The sequence below is a fragment of the Rhyacophila brunnea genome, unplaced genomic scaffold (genome assembly GCF_057557595.1).
Source record: "Rhyacophila brunnea isolate RB1 unplaced genomic scaffold, BYU_Rbru_1.0 scaffold_20, whole genome shotgun sequence".
Lineage (NCBI taxonomy): Eukaryota > Metazoa > Arthropoda > Insecta > Trichoptera > Rhyacophilidae > Rhyacophila > Rhyacophila brunnea.
The window spans coordinates 31,619,841-31,646,322 of record NW_028232860.1 but is presented as its reverse complement, the minus strand read 5'-3'; the positions used below and the strand labels follow the sequence as shown (position 1 = coordinate 31,646,322).

At 35.5% G+C, this 26,482-nt stretch overlaps 1 protein-coding gene across 1 annotated transcript; it reads right to left on the bottom strand.

The window, feature by feature from the left end:
• Positions 1-397: 397 nt before the first annotated feature.
• Positions 398-24,460, bottom strand: LOC147071521 (uncharacterized). The gene is made up of 2 exons (XM_085947964.1): positions 23,404-24,460; positions 398-780 (listed from the first exon to the last, which is right to left on the bottom strand). Exons 1-2 carry the CDS (start codon positions 24,458-24,460, stop codon positions 398-400), a joined length of 1,440 nt encoding a protein of 479 aa, XP_085804090.1.
• Between the last annotated feature and the right edge of the window lie 2,022 nt (positions 24,461-26,482).

The following is a 26,482-nucleotide window of genomic DNA, read 5'->3' as shown; positions in this document are numbered from 1 at the left end:
AGCCCAATATTTTATGGGACCCATTCAGGGTAACTCCACCTTCTGCTTTCAGAGCTTCTCTAACGGCTTTCTCTAAAGCTAAGTTGAACAACATTGGTGATAGGGAGTCACCTTGTTTTAGTCCTGTTGTCACCTCAAAAGATTCTGATATACAACCCTGCATATGAATTCTACTTCTGGATCCGTCCATGCATACTTTTATTATATTTATAAGTTTTGACGGTATTTCAAATTCTTTCAATATATTCCAGAGAGCTTCTCTATCAATAGAGTCATAAGCGGTCTTAAAATCTACAAAGAGACAGTGTACATCTTGGGCGTATTCCCATTTCTTTTCAAATATCTGGCGCAGTGTAAAGATTTGATCGGTAGTACTGCGGTTTCGTCTAAAGCCGCATTAGTAGTCACCAAGAATGTTTTCGGCATATGGCAGAATTCTTTCGAGAATAATGTTCGACAGAACTTTGTATGCAGTAGGAAGAAGAGAGATGCCACGGTAGTTTGCACAGTTGAGTTTGTCCCCCTTCTTGAAGATAGGACAGACCAGTGATTCTTTCCATTCTTCAGGAATCTTTTCTTCCTCCCATATTTGTTGCAGTAGCTCAAGCATGGCACTAAGAAAGGTTTCTCCTCCATGCTTGAGAAGCTCCGATGGAATATTATCGTTTCCTGCCGATTTGTTATTCTTTAAATAACTCAGTGCTCCCATCAAATCTGCCTTATTTGGTGGCGGTATAAGAGGTTCTGCTGTCGCGATTTCTGGCAATTCCAAAGGTTCATCTGGTACAGAGCGTTGAAGCAAGTTTTCAAAATGGGACTTCCATATGTTTAGCACTTGCTCTTTGTTTGCCACTATCTGACCCTGTTGATCTTTGATTTGTAGCGTGCTAGGTTGAAAGCCTCTTTTTTCAAAGCTCACTTTCGAGAAGAATGATCGAGTTTTATTTCGTTTTGCTTCTTCTTCCATCTGCTCAAAATTACTTTTGATTAAGCTTCGTTTGCACTTTCTCAGATGCTTTCGGATGTAGATGTAGACCATAGAAGCCTCACGAAGAGGTTTGTTAAGACCTTGTCCAGATGGCGCGTGTCTCACCGCGCTTTACGCTCGAGTGCCAAAAATGTGCTGCGCCCATATAGCGCGTTTAATTTGGCAGTAAACAAGTTAGGTCACATAATTCATTTTTTAATCGGCATAAAAAACAAACGCGAGTGCGAGAATTAAGACCAACAACTAAATCATGACACGCGGTTCGTTTGAGATCGTATATGCTGCGATAACTGATAAGATGTATTCTTGCCATTCTACAACACAGGTGACGTAATTTATTTTGAAATAGTTATAAAACTGCCGTTTCAAGCTTGAAGCTATCGTAATTCAAATGGCTATAAAACACCACGTTGTCGAGAGTCCAGCGGTCGCTTGCCTTCAGAAAACCTAAGGGTTGACGTGCCACGTAATGTTCTAAAATTAATTTGGGGTTCCTATCTGATTATGATTCTGAATCAAATTGTTAATAAAAGGATTTTCAACAACAATTTTAAATTTGAATAATCCCTCAATTCCATAAATTATTAAATGTGAAAATATTGCCAAGATATAATTCATAATATTTGCATTTGTTATGAATGGATGTTACTAAATTATTATTACATAGATGAGAATTTTGACACTTTCTGTACCTGGTCTGTTTAAATGCTATTATTATGTAGTAAGTAGGTACCGCAGAAAATAATTCATATATTTTTTTTAAATCAATAAATGGACGTTGTTGCTTTTCTGAAAAAACTTTTTTATTCCTTATATTTTTTTTGCTAATGAAATTTTATTTCAAAAACTTGCAGTTCTCTGTGGTAGATAAAGTGTGTTTAAAACAGTTATAGTTTTTATACATAGATGCCACTGTTAATTAATAATAATAATGATTTAATATTGCGTTCGAATATTAAATGATCACTATAATGTTTTTTGTTATTATAAATGAAGAGCGGTACGAATGATTAATAAAATTTAAATTTAACTATTTTCTAAGCGCACTTTGTCTACTGAGGAGAACTGTAAATTAATTAAATAAAATTTCAGTCACACAAAAATATTGTATAATGAATAGTATTGTATAGTTTGATACAAACATGAAATGTGGTGCATTTTAAGGTTTAACAAACTGTCATAGATTCAATCTATTTTTAAAAATACAATTAGACCGGAAGGTAGAACAAAACTGTGTATTAGTTACCGGATGATGTCGCTGGAGAACCCGATGTATGGCCGCAAAAATACGTCTGCCGGGCAATTACTGTGACAGAAGCAATGACAGCAAGCCAATTTTACAAAATGGTCGTGACAGCAGACCGCAGAATAATATAATAATGGCACAGCGAAATTCAGAAATGAAGGATATATCGTCATTATGATACCTACATGATTAACGTGACCATTTATTTTTTTTCCCTCAAAACGGGAAATTACAATTTTTTAGGTAATAGTATATTATGTATTCAAGAAAATGCATATTTCTTCATAGTTTTTATTTAATAATGAAAAGCACATGAATGAACACGTGAAAATAAACAATTTATGTGGTCTCACATTTTTCTGAAGAACAAAGTAAAGCGTCAATTACATTGAGATTCTTTACGAGCTGTTTGTTGGCGAATTTACAATCTGCCTGTAAAGTCGCCCAGTGTAATCATCGAAAAAGCTAATAAGCAGGTTGTAAACACTCTACCGAGAAAAGTTGAAAGCCGGTCAACTTAACACGCTACACGCCGGCGTGTGGTACTACTGCGTCTGCGCAGTAGAGCGCAGTAGCTACCTCCCGGTAAAAAAACGAACTACGCTCTGTCAAAATAGTCGCTGGCTTGTGGCTTCTCAGCGAATGGAAAGTTTTGTGTGTAATCATCAAATCGCAGTAGCTGAATCGCCTGCTATTAAATTCGCCAACAAACAGCTCGTAAAAAAGCTCAATGTAATTGACGCTTTAGTAGTTTAGTATATTGTTTGGTTTTGATTTAAAATAAGAATGAAATTCTTGGCAGGACTTTTTTATATTTATTAATTTATAAAACCATTAGTAAAATGTATGTCGACACTATTATAGTGAAATATTTACGATAAAAAATTATATTGATAATCTCTGTAATCCCAAATTTAACAAGAATTAGGTATTTTATTATTCAAAAAATGGGCAAGATTTACACATTTAAAAATAATTCTGAAGATACTGATTATAAGCTATGCCTTTGGCCATTTAAATGTGATAAACATCCTACGAATAATGATTGTTTTATAATAATTATTGACCTAAGAATAAGGTTTGATACGGTCGACAGTTTCATATACCTTGGATCTCTTGTAACTCGACATAATGATATTACAGAAGAAATCAACAAGAGAATCATGTCTGCGAATAAATGCTACTTTGGTCTGTTAAGACATTTTAAGTCCCGCTTACTATCTCGTCGAACTAAAAGCACTCTTTACAAGACACTTGTAAAGCCAGTGCTCAATATATGGACCGATCAGGGATGGCACCAATTGGAGGAGAAGATATAATGCTGAGCTCTACGGACTGTACGAAGATTGCAGCGCAGTTCAATCAATTAAGATTGGGAGACTGCGATGGCTAGGTCATGTGCACCGTATGAATGACAATGAACCGGCAAAGATAGTGATGTCCAGCAATCCAATAGGACGTAGAAGAAGAGGGAGGCCAAAGATTCGCTGGTTAGATGGAGCTGCCAGTGACTGCCGTATTCTGGGGGTACCAAATTGGAAAGCGGCCACACTGGATAGGGACAGGTGGAGGGAGCTGTTGGAGGAGGCCAGGACCCACACCGGGTTGTCGCGCCCCTGATGATGATCTAAGAATAAGGTAGTATTTTTTTGAAATACGCCATTTTTATTGGCATTTACCAGTGGTTAGGCTACATCATACGGCCGTAGCCATAAATTGACAAACGATAAATAAAGTCGGGAGTAAGATCATGGTAATGCGCGTGTTTGAACATGTACCGTTTTTTTTTTTAAATATTTGTCTTCGGTTAGGTACATGTTCAAACACGCGCGTTAACATGATCTTACTCTCTAATTCATTTATCGTTTGTCAATTTATGGCTACGGCCGTATGTTGTAGCTTAGCCACTGGGAAATGCCAATAGGAATGGCGTATTTCAAAAAAATACTACCTTATTCTTAGGTCAATAATTATTATAATGCAAACATTATTCGTAGTATGTTTATCAAATTTAAATGGTTAAAAACATGGCTTATAATCAATATCTTTAGAATTATCTTCAAATGTGTTAATCGTGCCCATTTTTGAATAATAAAATGCCTAATTTTTGTCAACTTTGGGATCACTAAGATTATAAAAAAATATATTTTTTTATCGTAAATATGTCGCTATATAATGTTAACATTAATTTTACTAATGGTTTTGTAAATGCGTTTAAAAATTAGTAAATCTAAAAAATCGTAATACTACTACACATGGACGTACTGAAATATGACTATATTCTAAAACATTAGAGCGAGAGGTTTATGCAGTCATCAAATGTTTAAAATAAATATAAAAGATAATAAGGCTTCAATATTATATAAATAGATTATCTACAACGTTTAAGGAATGTCCAGGGTTATGCTCTGAAAATACAATAAAAGCTCCATTTTGACCTACGCTGAGCATGTGCGCCGTTAAGAACTGCTACTTGCAACTGTGTTTTTTCTTAAATAGGAGAAAAGACCCTCTCTACCGGTGTTTTTCTATCGATTATTTGATTTTTCGCGCCTTTTTTTGAAATTGTTACCGTGGTTTTCTCTCTTTCTGAAAACGGGACATTCCAGCGTCCCGAAGCTGTGCTTGGGGACAGCGGGATAGGCTACCTTAAAAACGGGACGGTTCCGTTCAAAATGGGACGTATGGTCACGTTATACGTGATTGTATTTGAATGCTTTTTTCGCGTTCCTAATTACAACAGGCTTGTGTTTGTGAATATAATATTATATTGCCGTCACAAGGTATTTTGACATTTTCAAAAAAAAAAGTGTAAAAGTTACAAGAAGAAAGTAATTTTTAACTTGATCGGTATGGGAAAATTGGGTTCAAATCACAGGTTAATAATAATGTATCCCGATACAATCTACTGATGGATGAAGGGCTCCTCAAATTGACTTAGGGTGACAAGCGGTCGATTATCTAGCCTAAATGGATTAATTGCCCAGAATTACAAAAACCCGCAATCAGCGACGTCCCGTGGCGGCAGAAAGGGCATGCGTTGCATAAGGGCGGCAAATTTCATATCGAATACAATAATATTACAACTGTTGATAGCAGTGTGCGATTTTTCATGAATTATGGGATGCTGTCACATCATTATAAAGTATATCAGTTTAAAAATAATTGAAGCATAAGAAATTCTGACAACATAACTATTATTGTACTGTTATACACATTGTAATTTATATTGTATATAATATCGGTTTATCACCCAGGAAATATTTTCATAAGGGTGCCTCCAAATCTGTCAGCGCCACAAATCTCCACATTTAAAACCACCACTGTTTGAGAGTAGGTAAATGCTGTCGATCCAAGGTTAGAATCCTATATAATCTATATACTATAATCTATCTATATACTAATACAGTCTATAAAATACACATATTGTTTTTCAGTGTGTGTTTGGAGTCAGAGTATTGGCCCCATAGGTTATATCCATTTCTCGTAAAATCAAAAATCTTTTTATACAAACGTCCACTTATTGGAGGGTAAGGATCGGACGTGGTCAAAAAAAACTTTATATTATGTATTTTCATCTATTCCATGTTTACCAAGAGGCTTGAAATTCATTGTAGGTACATATTGTGCTAATCCCGAGAAGATGTATATATTACAATTTAGAACTGAGCAGTTTCTCTAAAAATGGAATCGAAAACAACTAAAACCTTAAAGAATGGTCGAAGTACGAAAACTTGTTTTTTATTGTGGAAATGCTAAAATTCTTTGTAGTGTATATACCAATTTGAAGATTTTTGGTGTATTTGTCTAGTTTAATTAATTGTAAGAAAATAAATAATATAATTATTGATATGTAGGTACTTAACAAATTTGCAGATTATTCTTAACTAAAAATGATGAAATGAGTGTTCGCATTCTTAGCCAGCTTAAGGGCAACACTTTGAATAGACACGTCACCGCCTGCAAGTCACCCCTAATCGCAAAATTAATCTCTTGCGATCTCCCCTTTGATTATTTATAATACTATTATAGTGTAGGTAGTATAATATACTATACAGCCTTTGTTTTTATCTAATATACAATATCATATAACGAACTATTTGTGGTTATTGCAGGGAACGTATTTTCTCAGACTCGCTACTTATTCGCCACTTTAATATGCAAAGAAAATGTAAAAATAACTAAAGTAGGAGAATAAGATGCTTCTTCTTGCATACAAACTAAACGGCGATTTCGTAAGCAATTTTGCCGTCGGGATATTCTCACCGCGGGTAAACTACCGCTCATTTTGGACGTTTATACAAAATGGTATGATAGTTTGAATAATAATTTTAGCTTATTAATTTTGATAACACATTTCATTGATAATAAAAAGAATAGATAAGATCATAATTAAAAAAAACATCGTGACTCCACTCCTTTATTTTCTAACTTTCAACTCTGTATTACATTTTGATTTATAAAGACATAATTCAATTTGTAATTAGACGTATAATTAACTACGTTTAACTTAGTTTAACGTCGACTGGGTAGTTGCCGCTCGGGTACCAACCAGAATGGTTGCCCCCCAAATCGTGGCCCGCACATCCTAAAGCGGATTCCCCGGCCAGGATCTTTGGCGGGCCCCCCTATCTATCGCTAAGTTTAATGGCATGTGTGACGCACAATTCAATATAATTTAAAAGAGTTGAAAGTTTCGGTTTATTTTTAGCGATTTTAGTTATAGAGTTGTCGAATATCAACACAAAACACTCAAATTTCATCTTACAACCTCATTTTTAAAAAGTCCTTTCCGTGAAATAGCGCCGCCGACTTTTTCACTATTAGAACACATTTTGTTATGTGTGTTTATCTCACATATCTGATCGACACGCCACGTCGGGCCCCTAGGCTAGAGCCCAGTCAGCCTCCCTCTTGTGGGGGCCATGCCCCGAATAAAAAAAAAGAAATGAAAATAGTTGAAACCATTATTTTATTATCATCAAAATATTTATATTATGACAAATTATGTTGTCGATTGTCAATATTATGAACAAAATTGTGCCGCAGGCGATTTTTTAAATATCAATCAAACAAATTCAGTATAATAATGCCCCTCATTATTATAGCTTAATGACTCGGTTTAATATCCTTGATATGTAGGTACAATAAATCAATTACATTTTGTCGAAATATTGTATGTATATTATGATACGACAGTGAACCATTTTATGGAAACTTTGAGAGAATATTTTTCAGTAAGTATATTTTTATACATTTGTGATGCGTGTCCTTAGTTGAAGGTCGGTAATTATATAAGTATATGACACCAATGTTAATATAATATGCATCAATGCTTCGATTTATTCTTTCATAGTAGGCATGTATACAATACATGTAGGTATTTCATATATTTCAACATTAGGTTATGTTTACTTAATTTTTGAAGATATTTTTTTGACCATCCCCGATAGCGAAAAAATATGGTCATCCACAGAGGGGTAGTTTTGTATTAACAGATTATTTTTACGAGAATTGGATGTTAGCCACTTGCTCAACCTATTAGGTCTACCTAGGTCCCCACCACTACCCGTCATGTATGTGCAGCCGTGGATATGCATAGCCGCCTTCCACGACGCTAGAAACGTGTCTGAAAGAAGTGATTTAAAGTTCTCATTCCATCCCGAGGCGGAGCCGCATGGGACTAAAGCTACAAATGTACGCCCTAGTGCTTATAGAAGGAAGTTAAGAATTGAAAAAAGAACCTATTAGGTCTATTGAACTGATTGACTGAAAAAATACACATTGAAAAACAATACGTTTATTTTCCAGACCCAGTATTCTAATCTAGGTCTCACAAAATTATAAGACGATGCGTAAGGCGTTCGGCCATCGTGGGCGTTATGCATGTTAGGTATTACAAAATGTAATTTCTGTGCATTTTGCCACCCCCTGCGCACACCAATACCCCTCCCTGCTTGGCCAGGGTTGTTTATCTTTGCTCTGATTACCTGAGACTTACTCTGAGACCTCGATTGTACAGATTATCGATTATTCGGCTTGTAACTATGATCATCCATTTTACAATATTATGATTATAAAAACAGTGGATGAAACAAAACAAAAAAATGAATTTACAATGAAAAAAGATATTCTGGAATTCAAATAGGATCGACCCTCAGACTAATAATATAAAGAGAGTGGCTATTGTTCAGCAAAATTAAGCCGCTTTTCTCACGTATAATTTACAGTAGAACATCAATTTTATTATTATTAATTTAACTATGAAATGTTATACCATCATGTCGCTTCTCAGTACGGATGCCAAATTTAAACACAGCATAGATAAATATATTTTCTACTAAATTAACTAAAAATAATTACTACTGACTTTATATTTAACACAAAAATAATAAATTTCAACAACGCTCGCAGTTGTTAAATGAATGTAATCATTGAAATCAATATTTACCAGCGACGTTTGCAAAAAAATATTTGGTACAGTTCGGTTATGAGGAATACAGCGGCAAACACATTTTGAAAATAGCCGATATACTGGATTATTTGTTAGTTTAACCTTACCAAACCTAACCTAATGTCACCGACAGGTTTTTCCGCCCCTGTGGGGGGCGCTCCCATAAGGAGTAGTGCCACCCAGCCGCTCGGTCTGACCCTGGTAGTCAATGCGCCACCGATGAAATGATGATGACCCTTGGCAAAGCTGAACAAAACATTTCATATGTTAAGTCCCGCAGTTTGCTCTGACAGGCCCCACGGCTTCTCAGAGTGAACTGTGGATGGTTAAGTCGGTCGCCACTGACCATGTAAATATAGGTAATAGGTAATATAGTATAAGATTGAATTTTTTTTATTGTCGAATATAATATGGTAAAGGGTAATTAAATTAAATATGTTTTTTTTTTAATGATAATGTATAGTGTAAATTGTAATATAATATTCATATGTAAGGCAAAGGATTAAAACAGTAATAAAGGGGGACTTATGGATGGGCGTTGATGGTATGTAATATAAGATAGTTAAGATGTACGTAATGATAAGGGCATATAGATCGATGTCGCTACGCGTCGCACGTACACGGCACAGTAATTGTTAACATATGCTCATAGGCCTGTTGCGAAGGCTCCCATTTGCACGTATGTGCAATCACAAAGCATAGCAACACCTAGGCAATCATCGATCCGATTATAATCACGATCCCGCGTAATTAATTTGCATATCAATTCCGATCATTAATATCCGCGGTCATTCCGCGCGCGGCGTTTCCGAATCGGTATTCTGGCAGCTTTCCTGCTCTCACATACGACGGCGTCTCTGTCGTATGTGTAGAAATCGATTTCGCGATACAAATTTGCTCGCTTTGCAGTGACAGAGCCCCTCTCGCTCGCGTGTATGACGGCATCACGCTCACGCGCGACGGGAGAATCGGATCAATGATTTTGGTCGATCAAGGAGACCACGTACTGGAATAAAGTGCGGGAAATCTTTGATCGGCTAGGTATGAGTATGTACTAAGCAATTATTACTGCCTATATGTTTGGTTGACGGAATGACATCCGTCAACTAGTCGTAAGTATGTGCCCGTGGCGACACCGAGCTATATTAGTTGTTAATGTGGGAAAGATTGCGCGACCAATACATTTATATATTAGAATCAAGTAACTTCCCCGCTTGATATTGTTTTATATTAAGCTTTTATTTTGTAGTTAAATTACCAATCTACCGAGTTCATATTCTTAGACCAACGTCAAGTAGGTATTCAGGCCGTCGGGGCGCCTCAAAGTTGAGCCCCCCAACGGTAGTTGGCCGAAGGATTGGTATGCGCTGTCGAAGGCCTGGTGCCACAAATATGCCAAGTTAACCGCTGGCATATGACGCCTTATCATCCAGGCTAACTTTGTAGTACTCTTGTTTCTGGGTGAGAGGTACCTTCGCGCCGCTAGGGCCCGTAAAGCCGGCCGCCGCGGGAACGCCCCTCCCTCAGCCATGAAGAGCGCCACCACGGGTGTGCTGTATCGATAGGTAATTCAACCACGAATCCGTCGATGCCTCGCACGCCTTCGTAGGTGCGTTTTTCGTGGGGCTGGCCCAGAAACACTGCGGTACTGCTACATCAATTACACGCTCTCAGTACTCCTAGGTACTCGAAGGACGTATGTGACGAGTGAGCGACGCCGCCCACCGGCGAGCGTCGACTCGCGCCCATAATTTTACTTAGTCGGCCCTTACGTAGATGTCGCGGGTAATTAGTCATTGTACAATTTCCGCCACTCTCGTAAGGAAACCGTTAATTAATTTTGTCACCCGAAAAACGTTGAGCTAAGGGATGAAATCGGCCAGATTTGCATATAAACCCACTATTTTTAATTTCATCGATCAGTCTTCGCTCTCGTTTACGACCCTGAACCTGCGAAGGTCAGCGGCGTAATTTTATCCGAATTTTTATACACAAGTCGCTGAGACTTGGGAAGAGGTATTCGCCAGGGTACAAATACCTATTGGTCGATACTCGTACGTCGGTACCTACGCGAAGTGTCAGTCAGCGACTTAGCCGTTTGCGCATAATTTTCATTTCTCATTACCGGACCCGGTCCTCAACCTTTTCCGGACAGTGACCCGCGCTCGCGCAATCTCGCTCGCAACTTATAATAAATAATTCTTAAATAAATAAATAATTAATTTCTATAATTAGTACTACATAATAACTTAGTTTCTCTTATAATAATTTGTGGTTCTGAACTTTCGTAATTTGAACTTTTGTTTATTTTTATGTGATTGTGGGACTTAATAAATTGTTTTAATATCGTGAAATTTCTTTTACTGGACTATAACAAGTGCCTACCTGTTCTTCCTACATCTGAATGTACCTCCACTCCAGGCCCGGAGCTAGCCGAGGATTCGGAGGCCTACACTAACCCAAACTAACAAATAATCCAGTATATCGGGTATTTTCAAAATTATTAAATTAAAATTATTCCTCATAACCGAACTGTACCAAATATTTAATTTAGCCGTAGAAATTCTATCGTACTCTAACGCATATTGCAGAGATATAAGCGTGTCGAATGCTTTCTCATTCGCATTCATGGTTTTTGATCAGGCCTTGGTTCGACCCTTCATTAAAATTCGTCCATATTCAAGTTCTATTGTGCGGTATATTTATTTTGTAGTACCTACTTCATTTATTTGTACGCACCAAAACGATCGAAAATATCCTCTCTCTATTATTATTCTTGTTTTAAGGTTACAATATAATTTCTTTTTAGTCATTTCTCAACATACAATTATTTTGGATAATAAATAAATTGGAATTAAAATTGTGTTTTTCGTGAAACTTGACTAGCAGACTTTATAAATCATTCTTCTATAAGTATTGTATAATGATCGTCATTATGTAATTCATTTAGGCTCATCAGGGCTTATTTCTTTTAATTATTTATTATGAAGAGAAATTTCTTCACTTACTCAGCCACGTACGAATAACATTTTGACGAATTCGCAGTGTATTGGATTTAGACATTCTAGGAAAGCTGTAACATAGCAACGTTTTGAGCTATGCAATTAACCACATAATGCATTCAAATCAGATTAACGTCGTAGTGTTGCGTAGCGAACCGGTAGTTGGCTGTTACCGAATGACCTGCAGGGCTGCTCTATTTAGCAACTATTACGCAAGATATGAATTAAATATATACGCAGTTTTGTGATTAAGTGTCAGTATATGTATTTTTAAAATTTGCTTTCAATAAAATACATTATTAAATAATGAGTTACCGTAATTTAATTTATAGAGCGCTCATGTTATGAGCAGGTGTTAACAAGGCAAATAGTTACAATGTGTCGCAATTAAGCATGGCAGTCGTAGCATAGTGGTAATGCACAGGGCATGATACCCAAGAGACACAGGTGCGATTACTGCCGGGTGTCTTACTTTTTTCAAAAAAGATTTTTATATTTTATAAAGGCTATATTTTTTCATGAGTGTTTTCAGAATTATGTATGTTCAATGACACAGTTATTTGTATACAATTAAATAAATATGTCAATATTTTTGAAACAATATCGAGCGCTCCGGTTCGTAAAAATTTCTATTTCGAACGCCGATAAAAGTGCTGCGTAGGATATATGAATCCATGCTAGAAGAAGAATAATTACACGATAAAAATAACTTGTTATATACCACGTTTTTAAATTTTCTGTTGAATCATATAAACTTGACAATTCTATGTATTAATAAATACTTTTTTTTTGTACTTGATAGAAATACTAAATAAATATTATAGAATAATGAAGTGTCATTTTGACATTTCATATTGATTTCCATAGTAACGCACGTATAATATATTAATAATTTAGTTGCTAGGACCCTCTTAGCAACCAATAATAGTGAGTAGTAAATATTAATTTTAACGAATTTTTTCCGAAACATACAAAACAGAATTAACTGAAAATGAATTCAATTCTGCTTAAAGATGGCCAAAAGTATTAAAATAATGCATTGTTGTCGTATTCTGATAAACTCTAAAAGTTTCAAAGTTCTAGCTGGTTGGGAAGTCAGTTAAAAATCATTAATCGTCCAATACAAATCTTGGAGAAACAAGAAAAAACTTGTACTGGACACACAAGAAAAAATCTGTACCGGACAAACAAGAATAGGAGCTATTAAAAACGTGGTAAAAATGGCACATTCGATGAACTTGGTAGACTCCGATGGGCAGGCTATGTAGTAAGAATGGAAATTGGTCAACCGCCGAAGGGAATTTTGGATGCTTGACCGGACGGTCGTAGATCTGGTAGGCCCAAACTTGGTGGTTGGATGGTATGAACAAAGATGCTATAAAACCCTGCGCAGACACCTGGATAAGAAAGGGGAGATGGAGGAAGTTCTTTGAGGAAGCTAGGAAGCTCGCCCTAGGCTGTTTGACCACTTATGACGATGATAATGATTAATAGTGAGAGAAATAAATAAATTATAATCTTAAAATGTTTAGAAATTACTGGAGTTACACACTGCATCCATAAAAACCTATTCTCTAGTCTCGACGTTTACACGTGAGTAAGTGTTTTACAAGGACAAGATTGAATAAATACATTTATTAGCAGAGCAAGAAATCACTAAGCGACATAATACGTACACAGGTAGACGCGCAAAGGTGCTCTTGGGACTAAATAAGGCGAACATTCACTTAAATGGCAGGTAACTTTTATTTCGATTGGATAAGACTATTTTCAAATGGCAGATACGTGTTTGGGAAAGTATTAGAGTTACTTAAAATATCTTTTTGATTTCGTGAAATATAGTAAACGCATATCAGAAAAAACAAGATTTACGAGATATTTCTATTCACTTTTATCTCATTTTATTCTTATCAAACTCTCTCTTTTCGTAGAAATAAAAGTTTTATTAAAGAATATATTTATTTTGTTTTTACTTCGTTTTTTCTTCATTTTCTTCTTTTGACTTCATTGAAATATAAAATTTCAAAATATTTATTGACAAAGACGAATAAATTAGTAATAATTACGTCATTATCAATATTTTTTCACTACATCTTAAAACACCATATTTTTGTCTTTAATTGTTTCTTAATAAAGCCATTGATTAAAATTAGCATTTATATGGTAAAATTTAATTTCAAGGCCAGTGCTCGACATAATATCGTCTCTATTGTGGCAGAACACGCTATCTGGTGAATACTAGTTTTGAGTAATTTGACTTTGAAGTTGTTAAAATGTTTGAACTGGTCTATCATTTGAGTTTTTTCAGTAATCGTAAAAAGGATGACCTTAAAATAAAGACTGTTTATTTATTAAGAAGGTTTCCAGACGGTAAAGTTTGAAATAAGGAACATTTTGGTATAACTAACTCAATATGTCATTTTTTCGAATTAGTGTCTTCTGCCAGAACAGTGACGATATAAAGTTTTTCATACCTGGTTTTCGTATTAGCGTTTACACATACAGGATAATAATTATTATTATCATCTTTATGACAGTCATATTTTTTTATTACCTTGTAATTGAAATGCATATACATACACGTATCGCCATGTTTGATTCTAATAGGATCATAATATGACCTTGACGGAGTAGAGATTGTATCAACAGATTTTTTAACGAGGAATGGATGATATCCACATGCTTAACCCATTAGGAATACACATTGAAAAACAACGCATGAATTTACAAGACCTAAGATTCGAACCAGGATTCCATGGTATTATAATTCGACACCTTACCGTTTGGCCATGTATAAGCTCTATAATATTAATAAATTAAAAGTACAAAAAAAGTCTAAAGACATAGCTTTTATTTGCAAGGTTTAACAAAGACGATAATATTTTATTTTACTTAACAAAAACAATAATAATCACAAATTTTATTGGATTTTAGTTTTGTACTAACCATTTGAATAGTTTTATTGCGACCCAGGTTTCGGCTTTCGACATCTTCAGGCACTATGCGCACATCAATGGTGAGTAATACATCAACGTCAGAACGCAGCGAGTGCGCACAGTGTCTGAAAATGCCAAAAGGCAAAACCCGGGTCACAAAAACGACTCAAATGGAATAATACAAAACGCAATTCTATTAGAATCTAAATTCAAATTTCCCTCGGTTGATAGTATTAATATAATAATAATTACATTCTTCAAAACTAAAATATTTATATTTAGGCATACAACATGTCAAAATGAAAATAATTCTTCTTACCAAGTCAAAAAAACATTCTTTAAATTGAATCCAAATTATATGCAAACTTCTGTCGTCAAAATTTTAAATGATAATGGGCAAGGAAGGTAATTTCAACAATCTAACTTTGTATTTTTATATGTGGGGACCAATCAGGAAAAGGAAATCCGAAAAACATAGTATTTTGATTTTTATATATTATTATACAGACAATGTCAATACATCAAGAATTATGTTAATTACTATATAATGTTTGTGGACGTATTAAATAGGCTAAATTTATAATTGTATAAATTATCATATTTCATTAATATTTACACATGCTGTCTTTTTATTGTTATTTATAATTAAGATATTTTTATACATTTATATTTATTAAGTATTATGGCGCATTGGCCAATAGCTGTAATGCCGTAATACTCTTTTTATAAATAAATAAATACTCGTAGTTTGAGACTAAATACCGAAGAGGGTAGTATTTTAAGTTTGCTTAAGGGCAGAACGTTTCATAAGGACGTCACTGTACTAGACAGCATAAACAAGTTTTACCCGATTACTAAAAATAAAAAAAGAGCCAAGAAAATTAAAAAAAATATATTATTTAGAAAACTGCCAATAATAAAAATAATATAGTTGATCTTTTGTAAGGTAGTCAGTTGATATAATAATCAATATACAGTAAACGATAAAATTGCTTATCTTTTGTTGCAGACGGGCCTTTTGTTTTGTATTGTCCCTCGATGACTCTACAATCGATATCGCCCATTGTGAATTTCAACACAATAAAATAGACCTGAACCAACCTATTCAATCACTGTGTACGCTGTATACATACACGAACGGATTTCATATATATTTTATTAGTATATTCTATTGGTCCCCTCAAAAAAAAACACAGTGCGACCGTAGTCCATGGGGTGGTATGATGTAGTTCGTAAATGAGACGGCGTAGCTTGTGGAGAATTGAGTGTTTGTAGATAACAGAACAATAACAAAACAGTGACAAAACAGAACAACGATAAATATAACTATGATCTTTCATGAAAAATATAAATTTAATATTGAAATTGTCCTATCTCTATTATGTTGATAGATTTTTAATAGCACAGATTATTAATACGCCATAATAAATCATATTATATACCTAATTTCCGCATTACTAATCTCTAGAAAGCCTCAAATAAACTTAACTCGGTGTTGCTGGCAAGCTTGGGATATCTCATCTTAATCAATATAATATGTTCAAAATGATTGGGTGACTAGGTACAACATAAATTGACATAAATTGAGGTATTATGTAAAACATAAATTGAGGTATTTATGCCGAATGGCCAACATGCAGCGATTACATTGTACAATTTTATATACTCTATATATAAAAAAAGCATTATTTTTAAAATAACGGTATTGTAAAAAAAAAAATGAAAGTATATAGGTATTATACCTTGATGATTTCACTTAAAAATTGTTTTTTTTTTAAATATTAAATATTTATATATAAGTATATGTATTTCGTTTAAAATTTAATTAATAAATAGATTCCACAAAAATTAATATTTCATTTGTCACTGTTCTGTTTTGTCATGTTCTGCTTTGTCGTGTTCTGTTTTGTCGTGTTCTGTTTTGTCACTGTTCTGTTTTTTCCGGTCACCATAAAACAGTTATTAGAATTAATTTGCATGACTTATATATTATTGATCAGTAGCTGAAAGTAGATAATAGTACTTACATGGACTGTGAAACATGTGAGTTAAAATCCTACTAGGTCCAGTTTTCTTTTACGTGTTTTCAATAATAATATTCTAACATTATTTAACTTTTCACTGCCAGCCAATTTTTACTACTAGGTGGACACTTTGTAGGCGAGCTATTTTTAGAATAAAATAAATCCCATAAAAAATATGAAATAGGAACAGAATGAAAAATATTTGTGAAAACTTACCAAATCATCACGTTTCTCGGGTTTGTCGTGAATATTTTTACACCAAAATGATAAATATTATTTGGAAAATGTACACAAACGGTTTATTAAGAAGTTATGACGTTTACAAGAACGCATGAGTTAACTCGTCTATGGCCTGATGCGACATACGTGCTTTGTCGAGTTAACTTGGCTCTAGAAAAAATACCAGGTGGTAGTGCCACCTGTCAACATGTGTTCAATGTGCATGTGTGTGTGCTGAGTTGTGTACACTTCTGGCAAATAAAGAAAGCGAGAGTGTGCGTTACAGACAGATAAATATTCGTCAGAATCACCATCGCCTTGTGCTACCAAGAATTTTCCAGGGTTTTTGCAAGGTGCTTTCGTAGGTCCTGGAAGAATTGAAATTGGCAATACCGATGCGGATAGACGAATTGTTTTCAATAAGTCAAATTTCCTTCAACTTAGTATCAACTAGAATAGTTTGCGTGCCAAAGACGTTAAAAAAACCTCGATGGTAAATGCAAAGTATCTATAAAGGCATTTGGAAAATAAAACAAAATGTTTTTGTCTAAATTAAGTAATAAATAAATAAAAAAAAATCAGTACTTATAATATTAATTCTGTAGATGAAGTTAGTTAGTTAACATTATAAGGGTTGAAAGTCTATAGGATCAAAGCGCCAAAAAAATATATAACAAGTTTATTACTTCAATACAATCTATGCCAAGCCTAATGATATTCTGACGGGTCTAAGTTCCTAACTACCATTTTTATCACACAAATACATTGAAATATGGGCGGGGTCTATGTGCCCCCTACATACCCCTCTACATAGAACGTTTCAATATTGTCCATGTTTAAATATTTTATTATTCCTTTGTTTATTTTATCTTTAGAATATTATGAACTTATCATATTATTATAGTGTGTAACTTTGTAAATATAAAAATGTAAGTTTTCATATGTATATAATATAAGGTTTTACCCTTTTTTTGTTATATCTCAGTTCCACATTCTTGGCACTTAGACCCTATAGACTTTCAACCCTTCAATTGATAAACTTTTAAGTAGCTTTGAAATAATAAGCACTGCACAGTATTATTTTGTTAACTGCTTGTATATGTTTGAAATAGATAAAAACTAATAAATTGTTAATATAAAAATTTACATGTAAAAATGGAGTCTTTAAAATCTGTCAATGTATGCTAAACTATGTAATTAATATGAAATATTGAAAAAGCAGTCTGTTATTGACAAACGATTTATTGAGTGATGTATATTATTTATGAACCTTTCTTTGTAATTTTATTTATTTGTTATATTAATAATAATTAATAAATAAATACACAAAAAATTGGGAACCAATGAAGCGTCTTTGGTGGATAGAATGAATTTTATTATAATAGTAATGTGTAAAAACAGTAATTTGAGTTACCCCATCTCCAACCCGCCATTTATATGCAGCCACGATTTGTATATACGAATACGGCCGCCTTCTATGGCGCTGTAAACGTGTCAAAATGAAATGATTTTAATGCTACACTTCTTTGTCCCGAAACGAAGCTGCACGGGACTGATATAGCAACCATGCTCCCAAGTGCTTAAAAAAGAGTTTATAAAATGAAAAAAGAACCTTGAATTAAAAGTGTCCTCTGAACCAGTGTATTGAAACTCGAAACAGAAGAGTTGAAAGTCAAAGGATTATAACATAATATTATCTAGATATTAATCGGTACCATCCAATGACATTATTAATGGACGACGCACTCAATACAATAGTTAGCAAGTAAATTCGCGCATTCGCATGTATAGGTAGACGTCACGCAATTCCATTATGCGATATCACGCATCGGGAATTTATAGAAATATGACCTTTATTGTAATGGCGTTAGAGCAGTGTTTCGAATGTCAATGTTCATTTGAGCGAACCCATTCGAACCGAACCATCCGGCAGACCCAGCAAAAAGCATCAGGAATTTATAGCAATATCACCTTTATTGTAATGGCGTTAGAACAGATTATGCCATTCGGCAGACCCGACAATAAAGTTAGTGTCATTTTCTTTTCCAGATGATTCGTCCATATTAAAGTCATTGGTACCATCCCATAAGACTTGGACCCTAGCCAGTATATCGTTTCAGATAAGCAGGCATAAGGCTTAAAGATATTTTTGAAGTTATAGTTCTTTAGGCGCGTTTGGAAAATCAGATCAGAGTGTATTTTTGGCGTGTGACATGTAACACATAATTTATTTTTTCACACAAAAATAAACGTACTCAATTGGATTCGAACCACCGATTGTTCGGTTATCAGCCAAACGCACTACTATTACCATTACGCCACAGTATAATATTAATAGTTTAGAATTGTTCCGTTGCTTAGGCATCGAATTTATTATTGTCGGCCATTTGCAATTCCTTACGTAAACAAACTATTTAACGTCACAGTGGCAGTTGTTACTTTAAAAATAAAAACAACGATACATAATTATATAATTTAGTAATTAAAGTAAATTAAATTAAGTAATTAAAGTTAAAGTGTGTAAAAATAAACCAACGGCGTTCCAATAAGCGGTCCTTTTTCTTAAGTGTGTAATTTAACAAGATAATTAAGAGCTAGTCGAAGAATCCAGGTTATCACAAGTTTTGTTTTTGTTTTGTTACGCCAATGAAGTATAACTTCTAACGCGCGTACATAAGTACACACACCGATTTTTTTTATATACAAAACATAGAAACTTAATATTAGATTTTATTACTCAGTATAATTTGACCGACAAACGATGGTTATGGCTAAATGTAGAAGGCTTTTTGAAAAATTTTATAAGTAGAATAAATTTTATATTGAAAAGTATTTTCGGTGTTAACACCTAGGTGTATAACATGCATGTGGAAAGTTGCCGAGACATCTCACATAATGGAGAAAAAATCGTAGACTACGAGTATTTCGCAAATTTTACATTCTTTCCTGGTATCATAATGCAAAGAAATAATGTAAAATTTGTTACATCGAAAAATGCTTGTTAACTTGTTTATTAATATAAAAGTTTCCTTTATGGACAAGTTAAACTTCAGAAAAAATAAATAATAAAAACTCGATAAGTATTATATTACCAACACCTTTAATTACATCCAGCGGGGTACAACCCACCGCCCGCGGGCCTTATATAACCTAGCATGCTATTTGTTGCGTCACGAAATATTGAAAAAAAAATGTTTTTTACATAAATTAGATGACAAATATTATTATCAGAGAAGTATGTTTTTTAACAGTATAATATTATTGTTTTACACGGGTATTATTTAAGTTGAAATTTTAACACGTCCAAACTTTGAGAGAATATAAAATTATTATATGATATACTTCTACTCTGTGCAACATAGTATCATTTAAAAATACTTAAGTATATTTTATATTATATTATTCTATAATAATTATAGTGTATATTTAATATACTCGTATCTAATCAACGTTTAACTATATATAATTTTTAAAACCTAAGTCGTCTCGCAGATCTAAACTCGTCCGTCTGCAACATGTTGAATACGTCGATGTGACGTCATCGTTATTCACAAAACACACGTTGCTAAATGAAGCTCTGCATATTGGTGGAATGCGTCTTTTCAGTTTGAAAAAAAAAACAGATGGAGTCACATGCAACTATTTTCACCCAAGATACTCTCAGGGGGTCTAGGACGATTTGGCACCGGGACAACTGGACGCCACGGAATTCGAAAATAAATAGACGTTAGGTACTTATAGGTACTTTGAAAAAAAATATTTAATATTATTATTTATGTTTAAATGATTATATTATGATTTAATAGTTTGTGAGAATGTAAATATGCAGACGTAAATAATGATTTAAACGTGCATATGTTTAAGTTCCAACGAAAAAAGAGTTTTTTTATTTTATATAAAGCCTTAGGCATGGTAATTCTCAATCCACAATAAAGAATACATTATGTTAAAAATAAATGAATTAAAACTACTAAGTAGTAGATAGAAACTGATTAAAATACCTCGTCTACGTTCTGTATACGTGTCTACGACAGTGCGGCGTCCAATTGTCCGGAGTCCAGTCGTCCCATTCCCGTTCAGGGCAGGTGTAATCCCGAAATGTCACACTTCGTCATTCATTTTGGCTTGTCGTGTGACGTCACTGTCCTCGCACAGCCGTGCCAATACGCACGTATAAAAATTGCATGTTTCGCTCAGTTTTGATTGATGACTATTATCCCAGTCGATACGATTTTCAATGTGCGATTGGCCTAATGATTTACCAGTGATTTTCAATACCTCTTTTCTTATGCGTCGGAACCCTTGAAGCAAGTTTAGAGGAATTCCTACCTAAATATGCCCATTAGCGTAACTGAATCTACTCCTAGACGTTATATTTTTCTCATTCCCAAGCAACGCATAGTAGTCGATGAGGTCCATTCCTCAATTTATGTAATATCTTAATTCCTTGCTATTACATAAATTTGCATATACTACAACTATACCAAGTAAAACTTTACTTCACTTCACTACTTCACTTAAAACTATGATGATTCTATAGGTAACCAAATTGAAGTTTTAAAATGCTTCATTATTAGTAATGATAGGCTTACGTTAAGCCTAGTTTTTATTCTATTACCGGCAAGTTATTAAGTTGCTCTATTTCACAACGTTTTTATTAGCTCGTATTCTTGTTTGTCCGGTGGTTGTTTGTCCAGTACAAATCTTGCAATCGATTTTTAACTAACTTCCCGACTAGATAGACATTTGAAACTTTTAGAATATCTCAGAACACGATGCCAATGCATTGTTTTAATACTTTTAGTCATCTTTAAACAGAATTGAATTCATTTTCAGTTAATTCTGTTTTGTATGGAAAGTTATTTTAGAAAAATCCGTAAAAAGTAAAAGACTATTATTTGTTGCTAAGGGGGTGGTTATAGCAACTAAATTATTAATATATACGTGCGTTACTATGGAAATCAAAATGAAATATCAAAATGACATTTCAGTATTCTATATTTGTTTGTTTGCTTGTTTGTTTTTATTTACTTCATATCAACTATATATTCAACAGAAAATTTAAAAACGTTGTATTTAAAAAGTTTTTTTTATCTTGTAATTATTTATAACTCTTGTCTCTCTGACTTTCGGAACTATAGTTGGAAATTCTTCTTCTTCTTCTTCTTTCACCCTGTCACGTCCCAACATTGGGGCATAGGGCAAGCACAAGTTGGCGCCACTTCCCTCGGTCCATCGCCAACTCCTGTGCCTCCCGCCATGTCAGACCTGCAGCACGTAGGTCGCTTTTGTAGCATCGCTGCAGGGTGAGGGAGGGCCGGCCACGGCGACGGAACCCTTGAGGCTGTGCCACAAGGGTACGAAGTGCCGCACTCTTTGGCGGCATCCGGAATACATGTCCCAGCCACGTGAATCGTCTCTTCGTGATAACTTCAATCACCGAAGGCTGTTGTGTCTGCTCACGAACTCGGATATTTGTAACGCGGTCGTACCAATGTACCCCTAAGATTCTGCGGAGACATCGATTCTCAAAGCTCAAAAGCCATGACTCTTGAAGCTTAGTAAGATGCTATGTCTCACAGCCATACAGGAGCACAAGTAGCACGCACGCGTTAAACAAACGACATTTGGTCCTCACAGAATACAGCCTTGACCTCCATGCGACTCCAAGTTGGTTGAACGCAGAGCCCGCCACACCCATGCGGATTCCAAGCTCACTAGAAATACCACCATCATCGGCAACCGTGGCACCCAAGTACTTGAATCTGGACACCAGCTCGACGGGCAGACCAGAAACCCGCAGAGGAGTGTCGGCGTCGATGCAAGCAGCACTGCACATGGATTTGGTCTTAGCGGCATTCAGATGAAGACCCACACGCATCGAGTTCGCGGCTAGCCTGTTCACGGTCACCTCCAACCTCTCGATCGTCGAGTCAAACACGTCTGCGTCGTCTGCATACTCCAAGTCGCACAGTCTTTCTTCGCATAGATCGCTTGTGTCATCATGATGTAGGCGTATCCCACTGTCGGGGCAAACCGTCTTACGCATTATGAAATCCATCATGATGATAAAAAGAAAGGGCGCAAGTACACATCCTTGCTTGAATCCTGACGTGATTTCAAAGAGGTCAGAGGATGTTCCGGCTGCTCTCACGCGACACTCTGTATTGGTGTAGAGAGCACTTATCACGGCGACCAGTTTCCGTGGGACACCATATCCTAGCAGAATTTGCCACAGAGATTCACGATGAGGACTGTCAAATGCCTTTTCATAGTCCACGAAGCAGCAGGCGACAGGTATATTCATCTCTTGGTACTGTTGCAGAAGGCTTTGGAGAGTTGAAATATGCTCTGAGCAGGACTTCCCCGGGACAAATCCACTCTGCTGCGCACGCAAAACGTCCAGCATGGGACTTCTAATCCTGTACAGGAGAATCTGCGCCAACACCTTCCCGGGAACGCTGAGGAGAGTGATTCCTCTGTAATTATTACAGTCTTGTGGGTTACCCTTTTTGTGCAGAGTAACAACGGTACCATCCCTCCAGGCTTTGGGGCACTGCTCCCTTTCCCACACCTCGTGCAGAAGGTCACACAAGGACGGCAATACAGCGCTCAGTCCGCAGAGCAGAAATTCTGCATGGATGCCATCATCTTCAGGAGCTTTCCTGCGCTTCAGTCTTTTGACAGCCTCTTTAACTTCAGCAGTTGTCGGAGGATCTTCGCAGAATCCCGATGCAGTAGTGATTCCGAGGGCGGTGATCTCCGACGGAATATCGAAGGGATGCAATGGAGGTGGGCGATTCAGAACATCACTGAAATGTTGGCGCCATAGCTCCTGGACCTTTGCAGGTTCGGTGACTGTCACTCCGTCAGAGTTGCGTAATGCAGTGACCACTGGACGTTTCTTACCGCAAATTGCTTTGGTGATGCGGAAGAGAGCACTTGGATTATTCTTGCAGGCAGCAGATTCCGCATCCCGAATGAGGTCATCCAGGCGTCGGCGCTTATCGCGGCGGGCAGAACGCTTTACCACGCGGTCCATTGTCTGGTATTTCGCGCTGCGCTGTGGGTCGTATGTACCATTGTCTCGCAATTCTTTCAGGAACTTCCTCTTCTCAATCATCTCCCATGTATGAGGTGACATCCAGTCCGGTCTGTGCGTATGCCGCTCTCCTAATGCAGTAGTTGCGGAGCTCATTATAGCATCCCGGAATAATATCCATTTTTTTTCCAAGGGATCCGAGTCGATGGAAGACGTGAGAGTTCTAGCATCATATAAGCGCTTCTGCAGCTCCAGCTCATAGGTTGCACGCACACGGGTACTTTTCAGTTTTTCCACATCGAGTCTGACCGTCCTTTTGGGTTTTGGGACTCGTTTGAGGTCTATACGGGATTTCCCGACCAAGAATTCGTAGTCACTGTGGATGTCTGCACCTCTATATGTCCACACGTCTAGCAGTTCATGCCGGTATTTCGCTTTGACCAAAATGTGGTCGATCTGGTTTCTTGTATTACCGTCTGGCGATGTCCATGTATATTTGTGGATGGTCTTATGAGGGAAAAGACTACCACCAATCACAAGACCATTCATTGAGGCAAAATCTACCAGACGGGAACCATTATCGTTCATTTGGCCAAGGCCATGTTTTCCCAGCACAAAGGGTCCACGCGAGGGGTCAGATCCTACTTTGTATTTTACTTGTATTTTTATTGTAATAATTGAGGGTTTATAAGATGGTAAAAATGGGCATGTTGTTTTAACTTTAAAATACAAATCGACGTGGAAAAGAATCTAGCGTAAAAAACAACCGTTTGTGAATCTAAAATTAAAAAAAACAACTATACATATTCAATTGTGGACATATCGGTTATTGGAAATAATATGTGCTTCGATTAGAAATTGATAAATTTGCCCTTTTGTTAACAGGCTGTGCATCACTGACAGTATAAAAAGAATTTTTCATTTGTAAGTAACTATGCTGTTGCAAGGAAAAGATTTTTCCAGGACCCAACTTTGATGTTCGTATAAAGTTCTCTGAATGCTTTCCAGAAAGTTTTCAAGAAAAACATAAAATACGATGAAAAGTGCAGTAAAATTAATATCCTCTGTAGCTCTTTATAATTATTGCGTTACAACATTATCTAGAAACCATCATTGTAAAGTCTTTTTTATTACAGGAAGAATAATATATTTTACTTTGGAGATACATTTTGTCACTTACTACTAACTGATGTTATCAACACTATCTACGTCGGCGATATCTTCGGATGTAGCCTTGGAGTATGACATACAACATATGATATATTCATTAATTATAACAGGCCACGAGGCCCAATGACAGTAGTGTAGTGAAACAGTAGTAAATTTAAAATCTCATAAATATATTGTAACTTCACCAAGATCGAACTCGCGACACCCGGATGAAAGGCCAGCGCCTTACACACTGAACTACAAGGGCCGTTATTAATAGTACTTAAACTAAAAAAGGCATTCATCCAACAGTGCATCACCCCTGAGTAATAATGATACAATCTAGCGATTTCTATTGCAGAGTACAGATTGTAGAGAATTCGAGGTTAGGCAGAATAGATGAACGTAGCAGCTTTATAAATTCTTATCCATCTCCGAGGCTACAGCTCCATGTGGTTCTTGACATACTCCAGCATCTGTATTCATCGATATGTATTTGGACCATTACTTTTCAGTTTTGGACGCATAATGTTTTTAAATTCATCATCCAGATAAAAGTCATCCAGATTCTTGAACATAGTAAAAACTCCACGTAGGGTTTTTATCGGCAGTCGATTCATGGAAAATATGTATGCAAGGAATTTTATTACATGGTAGCGAAAAACAAGGGTACGAGAAAGGCGAAAAGAGCTACGGGATGAATTCATCTAGCAGTGAATTGACTTTGATGATGATGCTTATTATCAAATGAAATTTTATCAAGTATACGTATATTATCTCAACGAAAGTTCGTCTGGTTATTATATTTTACAACGTTTTTCTTAGCTCGTATTCTTATTTGTCCGGTAGTTCTTTGTCCGGTACAAATCTTGCAATATATTTTTAACTAACTTCCCGACCAACTAGACATTCGAAACTTTTAGAATATATCAGAACACGATGCCAATGCATTTTTTAATACTTTTAGCCATCTTTAAGTAGAATTGAATTCATTTTCAGATAATTCTGTTTTGTATGAAAAGTTATTTCAACACCATTATTGGTTGCTAGAGGGGTCTGGGGTCCTAGCAACTAAATTATTAATATATGCGTGCATTACTATGTAAATCAGTATGACATTTCAGCATTATTCCTTGATAAAGTACATTTTTTTTGATCGTTTAAGCTAGTCAAGTCAAGTTTATATGATTCAACAGAAAATTTAACAACGTTGTATATAAAAAGTTCTTTTTATCCTGTAATTATTTCACTATTAATAATTGTTGGCGAAACCAAAAAATGTTTAGTTATAATTTTATTGATAAGTATCTTATTCCACTCTCAATACTGGTTTTAACTTCTCATCGCGCCCTATCGGCGCAAATTTGGCGCCGATGTTACAGGATGCAGGACATGATGAAAATCAAACAATTTTAATCATAT

What these genes read in the sequence shown, in the direction of transcription:
- LOC147071521 (XM_085947964.1), bottom strand. Translation starts at nt 24,460, where the DNA reads ATGAATGGTCTTGTGATTGGTGGTAGTCTTTTCCCTCATAAGACCATC. An exon ending in CCCCAAAGCCTGGAGGGATG is followed by an intron (nt 781 to 23,403) that starts GTACCGTTGTTA and finishes GCTCTGTACCAG; the next exon opens with ATGAACCTTTGGAATTGCCA.